An 18,047-nucleotide genomic window follows, 5' to 3' on the forward strand; every position below is an offset into this window, starting at 1 on the left:
TTATTTATTTATTTATTTATTTATGGACAGTCTTTAGAGCGATGCTTTCAGTATGTAGGCAAGAGATAAGAAGGAAGAACAAAAATTGTATGGCTGTAAGATTTTCATATGGCTAGTTGTAGCATGGCTGTAGGTGGATATCCACTTCTGTAATGACAAAAGAGACACCATTGCCAACAACATGTGATCAGTGAGTCTCGGGACTGAACGAGACCAAATTTTGGACAACAAAGGACGTTTGTACTGTATGTGTGTGTTTGCCTGTTGGTGGGGATGTATTGGCAAGTCAACCCAGCTGCACTTTTACATTCAGCACATTTTATTCTGACTGAAACATTGATGTTACATCTTCACTTTCTACAGTGTTGAGCAAGTACACATGTGCATGTAACATTACTTTTGAAGAAATATCCTTAAACCAAGAGACTGCCATAGAGTGTTTTAGCTGCGCCGCAGTTGTTGCTGTTTTATTTCCCCTTTGATAATGCCTGTCAGCATTGAGCTCAGTTTAATTTACGTGGTTTTCTCTTCAAGGCATGAAACATTAGTATGGATGACTACTGTGATGTTTAGAGTCTGGTGCTTTATATTTCCTCTGCAGAATGGAGAGTTTGTATGACATCAGCAAGCTGCGAGAGCTGATGTTTAGGTCAAGGTTTGCCCGATGTCGGGAACGCTTCGTCATGCCTGTAATCCTGTACGAAGGAAAGGTAATTGTTGCAGTCTATCCATCTTCAGTTTATGCGTGATGAGTATTAAAAGCCTCTGTCATAGGATTGTTGATCATAGGATCAGCTGCCCTTACTCTCTATGCATAATCACCTCCAGTGTCTTATACGTCATCTGTGAATAATCCATGATACATAATTATGTACAATTGTAGCACCTGCTGAATATGTACATGAGGCTTGATCCATGCTAGCTGCTTTCAAAGTGTCAAAGGACCAGTTAACAGTCACCAACACTATTTTGTGAGAGAATCCTGCCTTCCTCATCACGGCAGCCATTCCATTTTTCAAGCGTGTATGTTTGACATTCTGATCACAAATTCAACAATGCTATATTTACTGTGCTTTGTGGTTTCATTCAGCATCCTTCAAATAAACATTTTGATCCTCCAAACAAATCCCACTGTGTAAATTGTTGCTACTCATCATGCCCAACAACTGATCATATTTCATTAAATCATGGAATGTGGGTGACTCTATAAAAATGTAGTACGTGAGATTCATTCCAACAAATATATTTTGTTGTATTTCATTATAATCTCATGCTGTTGATGACAGCAGAATTTATTTCACTTTCCATCCTACCTACACATATTCACAAATGTTGTAGCATGTACAGTACATGTATGTGCTGTGTGGTATACATTACAGTTCAGTGAATACCAGGCTATTGAAACCCATTATGCACAAATGGTAATTGCCATAACTAATGTGCGCTTGCAATGTCCTCATGCCCTCAGTGTGATGAATCATGCATGCTAATGCCCTAAAATTTTGTTGTGCATGCTCTAAAAAAAGAAACACAGGAAGCATCTGAATTGTAAATATACTGTTAATAGATATGTGCTAAAGTCCATATGGAATATCCTTTCCCAACGAATTCTTCTGTATAGGTTCCCTCCTATCCCCACCGCTGCCCCCCCCCCCCCCCCCCCGAAACAAACTAGGGATGTGATATGCCAGATCGAAGTGAACAGTGAACAGTCACTAAGTTGGGATTTTGTTTTTCTTGTCTTTTTTTTTTTTTGCACACTAGTGTTCAATGATCTGCGACTCCTGTACTGTTGGTCTCATTAGCTGAGAATATCCCTGTGTCAATGAAACACTTCCTACAGACTGTATCATGGCTTGTGCTTTAAAATGATGATAATGATAATGATAATGATAATGATAATGATAAGCACATAGTCAGTATGATAATCAGCATTATTGTCATCACTATCATTATCATTACTATGATGATGATGATGATGATGGTGTGCCTCTTAGTAAACGATGTGTAGCTTCAGCATGCTTATACTCTGCTGTTCTGCTGAATTCTGAGCATGCTTGGCTGACGTGTAGTGGTTGGAAAGGTTCCATTCCAATGTTTACAGTGGGCCTTCAGTAAACACTTCGATGGAGACCAATGTGTTAGCCATGACAATCCCATGTACATATTTTATGCATATTGCGGTGTGAGATACTTAATTCTACTATATACTTGCTTTTTGTTCTGCTCCTCTCTAGCACATCTGTCGATCAGCTACGTTATCGGGAGGTCCCGAAATCTATGGAAGATCCGGTCTCAACTACTTCTTTTCAGGTACCTATTATTCTTGTAGGGAATAATCAACTTTGATAATGAAAGGGGTTACAGTCAATTCTAAATTTCTCTCAAGTCAGGGCTATCAGAAGTCTCTAAAAGGATAATTGTGGATAAAGGCATATACTTGATCATGTTCTTCATGTTGTTACAAAATTAACTGTGATATGGATAAAGGTTTGTTTAGACTATAAACCAATTGCTTGATGAAGAGAGAGGGAGAGAGAGAGAGTAGATATGCAGAAATGTATCATAAAGAAGAGTTATGTATGTATGTTTTCCCTCTTCACATCTCTTATTCCAAATGTCTTTCAATAAGTCATGAATAGATCATTCATAATTTCTTGAATGTAGGCTGGGTGTGAAAACTTTTTCTTTACTCATAGTCTGTCAGTGACTATTTCTAATTGTTCCACGTTCAGAAGTTCAAACAAGCAGTACTTTGCAGTGTGGTTTTTGATAGATGATGACATGCATAGTAGAATGAAGTTGAGGCATTAACACTAATAGCTCCTCTGACAATACTTGAAGTCTGTATCACCTTCTTAACTGACTATATTGATTTACTTCCATTCCAATCCAAATGATACCCCTAGGGGGTGAGAGTGCAGAGCCAGATGATGATGAGACGATGACACACATGAGCAGGAGTACAGCTGCAAGGTACTAGAAACCTATTTTGTCAACCCGTTCCATACTAAATTCTGAAATCCCTGTAGACTTTAATACACTGGCCACCAGGTTCATGCAGGGAACAGGTTAATAGTTCAAAAAAGGACTCCAGCAGTCTCTTAGTCTTCCAATGAGATAAACATCTTAATCTTGATGAAAATGATTAGTTATAGGATTAATTTTCCAGAGACAGTAGGCCCATTCTCACAGCCACCAGTAGTTGCGATTATTTACATCTCAATGTGAATTGCAACACCAAAAAACTTATATTTTTTTAATGCGTGTGGACATGATAATCGCAAATATTGGTGAGATTCAAAAAGCATGTGCACCACTAAAAGTGTGGCATCTCCAAAATACTTTAGGCTTTTTTATAAATAGGTGTGATTATTTGTTATGCCAAGTTTGTATGAACAGTGCATGAAATTGTACTGATTTTTTACATCCTATAATGCAAGACATGCGCAGCAGACAGTCAGATCAAAGTCAGGCCAAACTCTCAGACTCACACATGCGCAGTTTGGTCTCTCTCAAACCTGTGCAATTTGGGTCGCGATTTTTCTTCATGAACTGGTGCAGTTTAGAACTTTTTTTTTTTTTGCCTGTATATGTATGAACTAGAGGGCAAAAGAGTTATTTGAATTGTTATTTGAATCACGCTTTTTCAATGTGTGTGAATGGGCCCAATAAATATCTCTTTATGATCTCTTCAGGTACTCCAGAAAGTTTTACAGCTTAACTTTGTCTTGTGACATGGTAAATCCTCTCCATAGAGAATGAATTTCCCCACGTGATATGTACATTGTCCTATAGTTTGACATCCCTGAAGATGTCTTGGTACATGATGAATGCTCCCAAGAGGCAATAAATACCACCTTGATGACCATATCAACTGCCAATTAGAGTTTAACATCCAGATATTGCCTAGTAATGTAAGGAACCATTTAAGCTATCTAGCATGACACCTTACAAGTTTGCCATGGACTTGCATGCATATCTTCACTGTATCTGTAAATCACATGAAATCATTCATGTTTAATGTCCTGATGATATTCAAGTGTTCCTTATTTTGTGGATCTCATATCACTTAAGTGCAGTATTAACATTTTATAGTAGGTTCACTCTCCCACAACTTGTAAATGTCAGAGATATACTGCATGCATGTCAAAGATTTAGACCACAGATTGGTGGAAAATCATTCTTTGAGTCAATAACATAGATGAGATGTTTTCTTTCTCTTTTCCAGCAATGATTGGCCACTGTTTGACCGGGTCAGAGGTCAAGATATCAAGCTCATGAAGATGCTTTCCGTTAACTCTGTCTGTGACCTCATGCTCGAGAACAAAAAGGTCAAATTCGGAGTCAAGTAAGTGTAGAGCACCCAAACTAATGGTTCCACGTCTGCATGTTATGTTGTTGTAGAAATGCATCAATTTTGCCGTCTGTGATCATCTTGTGACATTTTATTGTACATTCTGCTTATTATTACTCCTGCCATATCGGAAGATGGCCTCTGTTTAGGGAACGTGTTTCAGGTTTGCTGTGGTAGTACTGGGATGTTTAGGAATAAGGAAAAAATACTGTGAATGGAGTTTGCTGTTCCTGAAACTACAGTACGCGCAATAGAAAACGCCCGACGAAAGTGCGTCCAAATTTCGTCCCAACGCTTTTAGCGTTGTTGATTTCGCCTGGGACGTTTTCAACGCTTTTTCCGTCCAGACTTCATGGACGGATTTTGGACGAATTCAACGAATTCAACGAAATCCCCGAACGCTTTTCCGAAGCTATGGACGCTTTCAACGCTTTCAATGCTTTCAACGCTTTCAACCCTTTGAATTGTACGCGCGATCACACACACAGCTACAGTGTCTCTAATCGCGAATCGCTAGCTCTTCTTTCGTCGAAGTTCTCTAGGTTTCCCGTCCATTTCTCTCATTTTCTCTCTTTTGCTTCCGTATCATTGTATCCCTTTCTTTTCAGAGTACAATCATACTTCTGAGAGTGTTTTTTTCTCATTTTTATTAAGTGATTACCCTGTTTGCCACAATTTGGGGTGAGTTTTTGTTCGAGTGTTTGTTGAGTTTTTCGATTGAACGATGTGTCGATTATCTTCGTGTGTGCGAGAATATCGTACCCACTCGTTTGTTTCCGTGTAAGTATTTTTACCGTAAAAGTGTCTTCATCGTTCGTCTTCACGCATCGGGTTTTCACCCTAGTTTTCCTCATCGTAGTTTTCCACATCCATTTTTTTTCCGGTGCAAGATACTCTGTGTATTTTCTGCTACGGTAAAATGCCATCGTCGATAGTTTTTGTGTATTCATCGTAGTTTTCCACCTCCCATTTCATTTTTGTGTGCAAGATGTGTAGCTAGGTCTGCGATGTCTGAATCGTTTACAGATGTGTTTTGTGAGAGTATTAACCACGATGATTTTGAGGATTTTGAGGGTTTCGCTTTGGATGAGATTGACTGGAATGATAGTGATAATGATAATGATTCTACTATCTAGTGGTGTTGATATAAGAGCTCTTATGATGATGCAATTTATTTCGTGTGACCGACCATCATGACGTTGGCGATGACGAGTACGAAACGATGTATGTACAATGTAGGCCTGTATGATCTAAGACGAGAGTGACACTGACGACATGGCCTGGCCCTGGGGGCTGTTTTAGTGTTGCTCGCTCGATCGTGCACTGGAGTGGTCTAGAGACCTGCATTTTATTTTTTCACTTAAAGGGAAGGTAAACCCAAAGAGCAATGTGGATTGAGTGAAAGCAGCAACATTAGTAGAACACATCAGTGAAAGTTTGAGAAAAATCGGAAAATCGATGCAAAAGTTATGAATTTTTAAAGTTTTGGTGTTGGAACCGCTGGATGAGGAGACTACTAGAGGATATGACGTATGAGTGGACAACAATACAAAGAAAATATAAAGGATATTCAACAAAAATTCACTTTTCTAGAATTATGAAAGAGCAGTAGACCAACCGCTTTCAGAAAGCAGGGGGAATAATTGCTACCCTTAACATATGTCAATATCAAGTTGATGGAAATTGTAATTTTCATGAAAAATGGATTTTTGTAGTATTTTCTTTATATTTTCTTGATATTGTAGTCCACTCATACGTCATAACCTCTAGTAGTCTCCTCATCCAGCGGTTCCAACACCAAAACTTTAAAAATTCATAACTTTTGCATCGATTGTCCGATTTTCTTCAAACTTTCACTGATGTGTTCTACTAATGTTGCTGCTTTCACTCAATCCACATTGTTCTTGGGGTTTATTTTCCCTTTAATTGTATCCTTTTGCTTGTTCACTCTGGTTTACTGCTACCAAAATTTATGTCTCTGAAGAAACTCAACCAGAAGCTAGACAATATGTTTCAATTTGCATCAGGTCCAAGTCTGTAAATTGCGATGTTCCTACTCCTATTGAACTCGAAATCCCATTTTCTTTGCTCTTTTTTCCACTGATAAATTATTTAGAACTGTACTGCATTTCTGATGAATTGCTTTTGCGTTATATCAAGAGCCTGCTGAGTAGGTGTTTCATTCTATCCTTTCAATTATCTTTCTATCACTTTCTTCTTTTGACCCTGGATGGAAAAAAAAAAAAAACCCTATCTTGCCATGTAAAGACAGAACACATGCCATCATGAAATATCATGACATTACGAAAGTAATAAAAGAAATAGGTAAGCGATGAAAATTCTCGTTTGTAAAATCATAAATCAAAGGTGATTTCATATGAACCAGCTCTTTGAAGTGTATTTATTTTGCCTATTGATACTTGCTTTGCAAGTATACATTTTCTCTCCCATGGACTTTGTGTCCCCCTTTTTTTATGTGCTGTAATGATTATTATTCTAATTTGTTTTGTCAATATCATCATTATTACTGTATTAATATTACCATACTTTGATATGGTTAATTGCATTTGTTGATTGACTCTCACTTTCATTTTGTTGCCTCCTCTTGGTACTTGTACAGATCCTTTCTAGGGCTTGCTGTTTGCTCACCCCCCCTTTGCTGTTGCTATTTCACGCTTTACCTTTCTTTATCTCTCTGTTGTTCCTTATCTTGTTTGATGTTGCCTCCATATTCATCCTTTTCCTTCAATGGTTGCCCCCTGGCCCTCACGGCGACCATTACTAACCTTCCCCTGCCTTTTGTCTGTCCATCCTCCTGCTCTAATCCCCCTCCCTTTACCTGTTGGGCTCCTTGCCCATGACTTCCTACCCTCTCCTTTTGTTTTCTTTGTTCCGTGTCCCTTTGCCCTGACTGTTCTTGTTGTGTGAAGTCGCTTTACATGTGTGTGGTTGCTTTTTCTGCCTATTTGCCATTTTGCTTCTGACGAAGATTCTGCTATAATCGAAAGCTTAGGTCCCTTTTGACTCTATCCTAAAAACATTCATGTACACTCCCAAAACTTGCTGGGCTAGTAATGAAAACTTCCATTATCTAGCAGGGGAGGGGGAATGCTTTCATTTTCTCAAGAGAGCTTTTGTGTGAGAGAATGAAAAACTTGATTGAGTGTTGCCAAGTTGTTTTCAAACTTCTTCATTTTATTTGATCTTAAGCATAATCACTTTCGTAAGTACATGTACAGTATTACGATTTCTTCTCCCTTGAATGTAATCGGAAAGTTTGCCATAACGACAATCGCTAATGTGTTTGGAGGTGCCGATATGCGAAACATGTGGTTCAAAGGAATGCACCATGTGCTACTAACTTACTGCCTTAGAGGTTACTGCAAGTTGAATGGATCGAATGCGCCATAGGCTTAGTTACGGTAAACAGTTTACGTTCGATGCGAATAATTATTACGTCTTTCAGGATCGAGGAATAATACACACAAAACATGCAAACAAACAAATCCACGAACGAGTGTTGATAACCAAAATTCATATGAAAAGTAATAGGCAGTTTTGGTGAGCGTGAAATTTTACTGTCATGATTTTGCTGTTTAATCGGGTGGTGGCTGCATCTCACATAGGACATCTCAGTGAATTTGTCTAGGCATATGAGACCTTTCATAATCTGTGATTGCACTTTTGAGTGATTAATCAATTCCTTTTTACAGCTCGGGAACATATAAATACATTGTACTTAGATAAAGTACACAATAATCGACTGTTCGATGTATGCGCCTAAAGAAAGGCGAAAGAATCAGAACATCTTTGCAATGATTCCTTTAACTCAACTCACCAGCGAGTTCTTCGATCGATATACTACACCAGTGCGCGCATTCTTTCGTCTGGCACCTGGGGTCTGGCACGCACCTGGTTTTGTGGAAATTTCCACAAAGGGATCCGAGGGTGGGGTTTTTCCAATCCCAAGAGACCGCATTATACACAAGAAGACAATCTCGTCGCTTCTATCATTTTCCGTCACTCGTGTTTTCCCCTTATTCTTTGCTAATAATGAACGTTTCGATTGAACTTAACGATGGTTGTTCACACGTGGTTCCTTTTGTTGTGAGGTGTAGGTACAGTATTTTCTTTTTTTATCATTCTTGGGAGGGGAAAGAAGAGTAAAAGAGGGAAAACTTATTTAAATAAACGAAGGGCACGTATAAACGCTCAGCATCCACAGCAAGCCGTCTTTTACATCAGCATCGTTGATTATCATCACCTGCACTATCATCAGGCATCACTCAGATAATGTCCTTTTTTTATAAACATTTAGAAACACGATCACCATCACTCGAGATAAACACGTAGCAGTGGCAGATCCAGAGGGGGCGCATGAGGCGCACGCCCCCTTTATTTATCGTGAAAAAAAAAATAGAAGTGAAACCCAGAAGTGGCACCAGAAATATTAGTTGCGCCCCTCCCCCCTCCTGTACAGAATTCCTGGATCCGCCCCTGCCTGTACGAAAATAAATGTCAACAGACAAAGTATCAACAACCTCCCCGACAACTAAAACATTACCACAGAGCACACCGAAGCGGCTGGCATCAAACACCCTTCGAAATACTGCAGCAAAGCGGGAAATCGCCGTTACGAAAATGCATGTACACAGTGCGAGGCAATTGAAAGAATTACCTTTAGATTAAGAATATGAAGGGAACAAATAAAGTGATATGAAACGAAAGAAATCGTACACCAAACGAGAGGTAATAACGACCTCCAATAGGCCCTTAGCCGCAGCATATCAATAAACATGACGTATAAATAAGCACACGGAATATGCGTGTTTCGGATTCCTCCCTTCTATTTCTTTCCTGAACTATTCCCAATCTGAGGAAAGGAAGTTCGTTCATCCGAAAACAAAAGGATTGACACTCCGAAGGTTTGCTAATCGGGCAATGCCCCCCCCCCCCCCCCAAAAAAAAAAAAAACAAAAAAAAAAAACAGCCAACAAAATGCTCGTTAATCAAAATATTGGTTAATAATGTTAAAGACGATAATAATAATAATAATAATAGTAATAATAATGATAACAATAATAATAATAATAATAATAATAATAATTATTATTATTATTATTATTATTATTATTATTATTATTATTATTATTACTATAATAATAATAATATAACAATAGACAGAAATAAAACAATATATGGCCCTATAGCAATTACCCGCAGCATGATTACATTTTCGAATCAACAAACATGGATAGGCACAAGGAATATGCGTGTTTCGGATTCGAAATAACGCCGTAACCATCGGAATAGCGCACCCGTTTTCTTTTTCGGAATAATGAACACCACGGAAATCAATAAAATGATTTCAAACTAAGAATCCATCGTAATTCTTGCCTTAAAGATTTTCCTGAACTACGTGTATTCTCAATGCCCGAATAAAATAATGACTAGTTTGTTACTCTGAAAGTAGTGTTGTGAGTTAAGGAAGTTCGTTTATCCGAAAACGAAAGGATTGACACTCCGAAGGTTTGCTAATCGAACAATGGGGAAAAATAATAATAGTAATACATTTTATTTTCACACTAGGTACGAACATCTATGGTGTAGGGAATTTGCGTGTTACGGAACATTTTATCACTTTCGCATCAGCGAACTTTACGTGCAGTGGGTACTACAAAAATGCCTCCCCCCTAAAAAAAAAAAAAAAAAAAAATGTATATATAATTACACCAACACTTGAGCATAACAACAAACAAGCAAGCAAACAAACAAATAAACAACTTAAGATTTAATCTCATAGCTGCTTTGAATATTTCATGTTCCGTCTGTATACTTCTTTTCAGAATTATCTCTCGCTTCCCGCTTCACAACTAGGAAATAAACGATGTCAAACTATAATAAGAATTAAACTTATTGTCTTGCTCTGAATATAAAATTCATTATTCCAAAAGTTCGTTTATCCGTGAATACAACAGGCTCGATACTACAGGACTCCGAAGGTTTGCTAATCCGACAATAACGCACCTATCCAATCACAAACATTCGTGCATTTTCGGATTATGAATCATAATTTGACTATCACATTTACGAACATCTATTTTTCGTGTAGGGAAGTCGCGTGTATCTGAATGTTTCATTTTCGTACTAACGAACCTTATGGGTGCATGGGTACAACGAACATGACCCTCAACCCCCACCCCCCCCCCCAAAAAAAAAAAAGAAAAAAGAAAGAAAGAAAGAAAGAGCCAAGTCAAACTAAGAATCAGTCTGAATTAGTCGCTTTGAAAATTCCACGTACCGTCTGAATTATCTCTCTGTCCAATAAAGAAATAAACGATATCAAACTAAGAATTAAACGTATTGTCTTGTTTTGAATATTTTTTTTTTTTTTGCTTTTCTGGGGCCCGTTGCATAAAACTTACCATTGAATTTCAATGGTAACTACCGTCAAAATTAGGCATCACAGCCAATCAGCATCAAGTATTATAAAATTTACCGCTGATTTGAAGACTTACCGCTAGAAAGGAGCGGTAAGTCCAGCGGTAAGGGTTTTATGCAACAGGGCCCTGATTCAATAAAAAAAACGGGCAATGTAACGCGCAATTGTTGAAGAAAGAAAATATATTTAATGACCAAATAACGGCGAACAAATCCTTCTAATTTCTTTTTTCCTCTTTTTGGGGTTAATTTTCTTTCTATACTCAAATGGATTTTACGTACACGCAATTTTAGTGAAACCATTTTCTTTTTTGGTCGGCATTCTACGATAAGGTTCCTGTGGGTTCCTGTGGGTTCACCCTCGCCAAAATTGCGTGATTTCTCTTAAATACTATGAACCCGAATGATCTCTGATTGGTAATTTAGTCTATTTCATGATCAACAGTTGTTTATTTTCTGCTTGTAAAAAACAAAACAAAACACGTGAACTACTACATCGTATAACATCTCTGTTTCGTTCAGCCGAGCGAGCCATGCCATAGCAATGGCGACGCACATACGGCGCACTCGCCTTTCCCATACGTGCACATTCCCTGGTTACATGCAGCCCGCATACCACCATGTGATGTATCAGGTGACTTTCACTAAATGCAGTGAATAATCTGCTAACGGTGCCGTACTTGCAGCTAGGGTAAGGGAAACTAAAACTTTTACAAATTGCTTCAATGAAAACGGCATCGATATATATATACATGTTACCATTTTTAACATTATTATGTGTATCAGGTGAATTCCACGCCTGTCTACTGTTTTCATTCCCGACCGCTGTGCTACTTGTTGAGTCTAATCTTGCAGTGATTCACGTGTGTACTGTATTCCATGTGCGCCTTGGATCACGGACGCTTCTAACGAAATTTGGACGAAACTGCCGAGCTCCGAACACGCATTTTCCGAACGAGCAACGCATTTGCCGAACGGAATTGAGCGGGCGGTCGTGCGTGAAATGCGTCCACAAAGCGTCCACAAAGCGTCAGAATCGTTGCTAATGGATCGATAACGAAATTTCGTCCAAATTTCGTCCAGATTTCGTTGCTACTCGATCGATAACGAACTTTCGTTGGAAAACGAAATTGACGGAGGCGTTTCTTATTGCGCGTACTGTAATATCAACAAGATAGAGATAGTGCTGTAATTAATTACTGATACGTAAAATATGTGACCGTTCCATGAGGTTTATGATTATACTGTATGTGATACTTTGTACCAAAAGTTGTTGCATTTCATGCCATTTCACTCTTCATATCAAAGTTTGGTGCAAACTTCAGAGAGGATAAGAGGAAAGATGTCAAAATCATTGCAGTAGAATGAATTAAAGATAGCAACTGGTAACAGGAATATGCATTTACAGCACACATTTACCTTGAATGTAGCCTATGGCATATAGATGCACAGTTCTCAAGAGCCAATCTTTGAGAAATATACACCAAGGATATCAAAAGATGTTGGAAATCTTTGGATTAAGATGTTGGTCAGGTGGTAGTTTTTATGTAACAAAATACTAAATTGTTGTAACATAACCCTTCAGAAAGTGGTGCTGCTTTCTGTGTGCTGTACATGAGAAAAACTTCAAATCATACTGTAATCGGTTAGAATTAAAAAAAAAAATTAATTAGCAAGGAGAAACATTATCAATGCATTCTTCAGTGATGATGATGGCAAACTGATGATGGAATGTACTTTTTGCATCTTGTGTCCTCATAGCGTGACATCGTCTGAGAAGGTTGACAAGGAACACAGGTATGCTGACTTCTGTCTGCTGTCACTCCCCTATCCTGGCTGTGAATTCTTCAAGGACTTCAGGGACAACGGCTTCAATGGAATCAATCTCTTTTTCGACTGGTCACAGGTAAGATGAAAATTCTTTCTATCTGAGTTGCTTCTTTTTCATTCAGCATTTTTATTTTCCACAATGGATGTCACAGGCAAAGTGCACAGAGTGAAGATTCCTCTTGCTGAAGCATTTAGCTCTAGGAGGATATAAACTCTTAAAGATAATAAAAAGTTTTGGTACCTCAAAAGCTTCCCTGAATTTCCTTGTCTTGGTTTGTGTTTCAGGTTAAAGTACGTTGTCTGTGAGAATTACTCGCCCCACAGTGCTCTCATGTCTTAGTAATCATGCAATAATGGTTTCGTACCAGAGCCGACGCTGTACAGCGTCGATAAATATTGTACGAAACCACTGACTGCGACCAGCAGCGTGCAGCCCATTGTACGCATAGCTAACTGCGACCAGCAGCCCCATACGCATAGCGTAATGGGGCTTCGCATTGTAGCATTCAGGATCATGACAGAATTAGTATCGCGGGTAAATGTCAACTTAAAATCCAAAAATTTCTTCGATTTGGAGACTTACCAATTAAGTTGAAGTATTGAAAACAGGCTTCGAACATCGTTTGGTTCTGCCAATAGTCCCTTTCTGTTCGAATTGATGACTGAATGTGACTCGGTCGAGAGGACCTTGGGAGAGCTACATACTAGTACACTGGATACCATGGCCAGCGCATGCGCACACAAACATCTTATCCGTTCATGGATTTGAAATCTGTGTGCATGTGATGTGTTCGCATGCAGTGGCCGTAGTATTCAGTGTACTGTATGTAGCTCTCCTAAGGTCCTGTCGACCGAGTCACATTCAGTCATCAATTTGAACAGAAAGGGACTATAGGCAGAACCAAACGTTGCCCGAAGCCTGTTTTCAATACTTCAACTTAATTGGTAAGTCTTCAAATTGACGAATTTATGGGATTTTCAGTTGACATTTACCGTACGATACTAAATCTGTCATGATCCTGAATGCTACAATGCGAAGCCCGATTACGCTATGCGTATGGGACTGCTGGTCGCTATACGTATGGGGCTGCTGATCGCAGTTAATTGCATGATTACTAAGACATGAGAGCACTTTGGGGCGAGTAAGTCTCACAGTGTTAGTTATATGAAAGGTACTTTAACCTGAAACACAAACTAAGACAAGGAAATTCAAGGACACTTTTGAGGTACCAAAACTTTTTATTATCTTTAATGTTAATTACCAAAATAAATGAAAAAAAGTGTAAGTTTTTATTCTGTCCATAATTTCATATTTTGAATGATTGCAAAGGATTCGTGTATGGCATTTTGTTTATGGTTTCATGGAAGGTAGTCACGGCTTTTGTCATTCAAATGTCTATTTTCAGGACTTTGTCGATGCAGATCTCAGCATACCAGACAGAGTAGCCTCCTCCACCGCCATAGACTGGCACATGTATCGGGTGAGTCTCACGTATGAAAACACTTATGAGCTTATCTTTTATGACCCTGTTTGGAAAAAGAAGAAGAAAAAAACAAAACAAAACAAACAAAATGGTTAATAACATTTGATAGTTTGATTTCAGTGTGCAAGGTTTTTATTTTCAGAAACTGTAGTCTTGATTGGCGGACCGAAGGCCAAGACCCTGGTAGACCAAAAGTCTTTAAAGAGTGCTGGTGTGTGCAGTCAGTTATTTCTGTTCAAGGTTACAGAGTGTTTGATCTTTTGTCCATATCACCCTTTCTCTGTTCAGATTTTCATACATTTGTTAAGTCTTCTTCAGTTTTAAGAATGTTTTTAAAGGGATGGTATAGAATTGGTGGAGATGAGGATTGGGCTTTTAACTTTTTGTGAGATACCACAAAACCACTTACAAAACAATACAGAGCATACGATTCTACAAGGAATTCAAATTTTATTTGATGAAAATTGGTTTTGGAATGGCTGAGACATCCAAAAACAAAATAAACCAAAGCATTTCAAAACCAATTTTCATCAAATAAACATTGAATTCCTCTTGGAGTTCCATGCTCTTTCATATTTCATTAGAGGTTTCTCATTATCTCACCAAAGAATGCTAGAAACCTGGAGTTTGGTCTCAACCAAAAAAATATACGATCCCTTTAAGCTGTCCTGCCATAAATCATAAGAGTCAAAGCTCCATTTAATTTCCGTTGCTGCTTTGATGCAGTTTTTTTTTTTTTTTTTTTTTTTTTGATGTAGATCAAATAGTATTTCCTTTGGATGCAGCAGATCCAAATGATACAAATTTAGTGTATCATATCTGGAATGAGCAATATGATTTTGTGTAAGTTTTGTTTGGAAGCATTGTGATTGTCATCTTTTGGCACACTTGCCCAGTTTCTTGTTGAAATTGATATATATATATATATATGTAAACTACTTGGTATTCAATAGATTGGCATGGAGACCATATATGAAGACCTATTTTGCCCTTTTGATTGGCTTGTTTGTTTGTTTTTCAGTCCTGGGACCTGGTGAAAATCACACAAAACTACCTAAAGCTCCTGCTTTACCTCATCAAGGATGGTATGTGGTGCATAAGAGCCTCTTTTCAATCACTTTGTTTTATCCCTATAAAGTGCAAAATTGTGTGATGCATTGGTAGAAAAGGTCTATTATGCACAGATTTTTTTTTATATCCATATCTCATTTCCTATTGTTACGCATAAGTATATCATATACTGTAATTAATTTGCCTGGCCACTTGTATCTAGTTTATTCATCTGCTCTGTTACAACCCTGCTATGTATATTCATATGAAATTTCACTGCCCTCATTTTATTGAGATGTCTACTGAGAATGAAGTGTTCACATACATGCATAGGTGGGACAGCATCAATAAATATAGCATGTAGCCTTCAAATATAATTTTGTACATCCTTTTTTTTCATGGGCTAAACCTTCCCTCTTACAACATTGAACCCGACACTGACATGAAACTTAAATAGGTACAGTTTGCATTGTGATATGTTTTGAATAGTGATACTGGAAGAAATTCACTTCCTCACTTGCGATCAGCACAAGAATCATATTACTTCGTGAACTCAAAGGAAATGTAGCTGTCTCAGCTTACTGTAACTACCTGCAGAGTTTAAACCCTATAAAGACAGGGGGAGGGAGGGAGCTGATTGAGCCCCTCCCCCTCAACATTTTTCATGATAAATCTGTAATGTAAAGATCTCGGGCGGTGACGTTTCATGACTTTTTTCTTTGAAGTCTTGCGCAACTTTTAAGACCGAATTCGCAACACCCGGGTACGCAGTTCCGAAGTTACACAATATTTTGTAAGTGCATGTAAGACCAAAAATTGCTCTCAAAAACGTGATTTCATGTACAAATCCAATGCAAATTCTGTTTCTAGCCTAAATCCATAAATGTATCATTATTTTTTACTTTACCAATTAAAATCAATTAATTTCATGTTGTTTATGATCCGAATAGTGTTGCCAATGATTTCAATTGAAAAACTAAAAAACAATAAAAAACACAAAAAGTCAAAAACAATGAAATACATAGGAAATTTTGAAAACAATTAAATACATAATAAAAAGTTTTGATACTGACATTTTTTTTTTTTGTACATTCAATAAGAATCCTAAAAAGAGTACCTGGACCAAAAAGTAGCTGTTTTGGACCTTTATTTACAGATTTACAGCCATTTTTTTTCGTGCATAAATTAGCATAATTAATTTATTACAAATAAATTTGAATATTCAGTTTTGCAGATTAACTAGTGGGTGACGCGCATGCCAATTTTCCTAGCTTTGATATTTCAAAATGCCTTGATATCATGCATCACATAAATGTATTTTGACTGTTTCAGACTTCTACCAGAGTTAAGACTATTTTCTTTTAATAGATGAAAAGTATGGACATTCTTTTTTTTTTTTTTTTTTTTGTTCATTCAGGTTTGTATAACCAGTCACATGAAGTTTGGTATAAATGTTAAACCATCCTTCCATGAAACACAGAAGCCTGCACTGTAGCAAGAGATTTATGAAATGCGGAAAACATTCAAAATGATACAGAGAATGTGACTATCACTGAAACAGAAAGTCAGGAAATGCTGAAAAACTTTCTAAATCACCATATTTATTTGATTTTCTATCAGTGAAGGAGATAGAAATTCATATCATCTCTTCTTTCTAGACTGCATTACTGACACAAAAATAATGTTTAATTTGTCATGTTATCAGACCCATTTCCATGGATGTTTTCTCCATTCTTCTTGCAGGAGATTCTGGTTTGTTAGTGCATTGTATATCTGGCTGGGACAGGACTCCTCTCTACATCTCTCTTCTCAGGCTCTCTCTATGGGCAGTAAGTCCTGAAATGTGTTCATTTACCAGTCTAGTAATATAGCTCCAACTTAATCTTGTCTTTTGCCAAATTTTTCTCCCTCATTAAAGGGATGTGCAAAAATAAATGAATCAATAGATGACTCTCGATCAATCAATTCATTTTGATGATATAAATACTTGCTTAAGTTTTTGTCAGATGCTGTCATTATTAGTATTTCTTTCACATGGTTTCTTTCATTTGCCTTGTTACATCCTGTATATAGCATTTTCCCTGTGTAAGAAACAACTTATTGCATGATATTTGTACTATGCATGTCCCTTAAAATCTTATGAGATGCAAAGAAGCATAGATTTCTGTGTTACACTGTCAGTTGGGTAAATATTAGACTCTTTACTATGCTAGAATTGAGGAAAAAATATCAATTGTTTATGATGTACTGGTTGGGGTGGATACTGCAATTTCATTTGCTCCGTGGTAGTGTCCTCCATTGTGAGTGGACTTCTTGTTATTAGATCTACAAAACACCTTTCATTGAGGACAGACTATTGCTTTCAGAGAGAACTTTCATATAACTCCCCTCTCCACCCTCACCCCCCCCCCCCCCCACACACACACACAACATCCCCTTGTTTTTGATATTAGATGACATTGTGAACAATGATGTACAGATTGGCAAAATGGTAAGAGTTACATGTATGGTAAGTGTTAATGCATGATCTGGAAGGGGACTTCAAAAATAATACAGTGATTTACAAACTTTGTCATCTACAGGATTGTAAAGCTCACGCAAGCCTCACTGCAGCTGAAATACTGTATCTTACCATCGCCTATGACTGGTTACTGTTTGGGTAAGCCTCTCTTTACTGTAATCATTTTCTATAATCCTCATACCCATACCCTCTGAAAGGAATTTTCTCTTTCCAACATTCCAACTTCTCCATAGAAAAGCAAAATGTTTATGTTGACTAGAATCTGATATCTGCTACAGCCCACTTCCTCCTACATCAAGTGTCTTTAAAATTAGACAGGAGGATTGTATGTGTCAGGTGCTGGCTGCTATTGATTCACACAGAA

At 37.7% G+C, this 18,047-nt stretch overlaps 1 protein-coding gene across 1 annotated transcript in view; it reads left to right on the plus strand.

Moving 5' to 3' along the window:
- The window catches only part of LOC140246063 (phosphatidylinositol-3,5-bisphosphate 3-phosphatase MTMR14-like), a 39,352-nt gene that overhangs the window by 11,345 nt on the left and 9,960 nt on the right, over positions 1–18,047 (plus strand). Inside the window, exons 4-12 of the mRNA XM_072325507.1 lie at positions 602–710; positions 2,238–2,313; positions 2,910–2,976; positions 4,232–4,351; positions 12,560–12,704; positions 14,035–14,109; positions 15,134–15,197; positions 16,906–16,991; positions 17,745–17,821. Coding sequence (XP_072181608.1) covers positions 602–710; positions 2,238–2,313; positions 2,910–2,976; positions 4,232–4,351; positions 12,560–12,704; positions 14,035–14,109; positions 15,134–15,197; positions 16,906–16,991; positions 17,745–17,821 — 819 coding nt within the window. The remainder of the gene's footprint in view (positions 1–601; positions 711–2,237; positions 2,314–2,909; positions 2,977–4,231; positions 4,352–12,559; positions 12,705–14,034; positions 14,110–15,133; positions 15,198–16,905; positions 16,992–17,744; positions 17,822–18,047) is intronic.

Source organism: Diadema setosum, chromosome 2, assembly GCF_964275005.1.
Source record: "Diadema setosum chromosome 2, eeDiaSeto1, whole genome shotgun sequence".
Classification (NCBI taxonomy): Eukaryota; Metazoa; Echinodermata; class Echinoidea; order Diadematoida; family Diadematidae; genus Diadema; species Diadema setosum.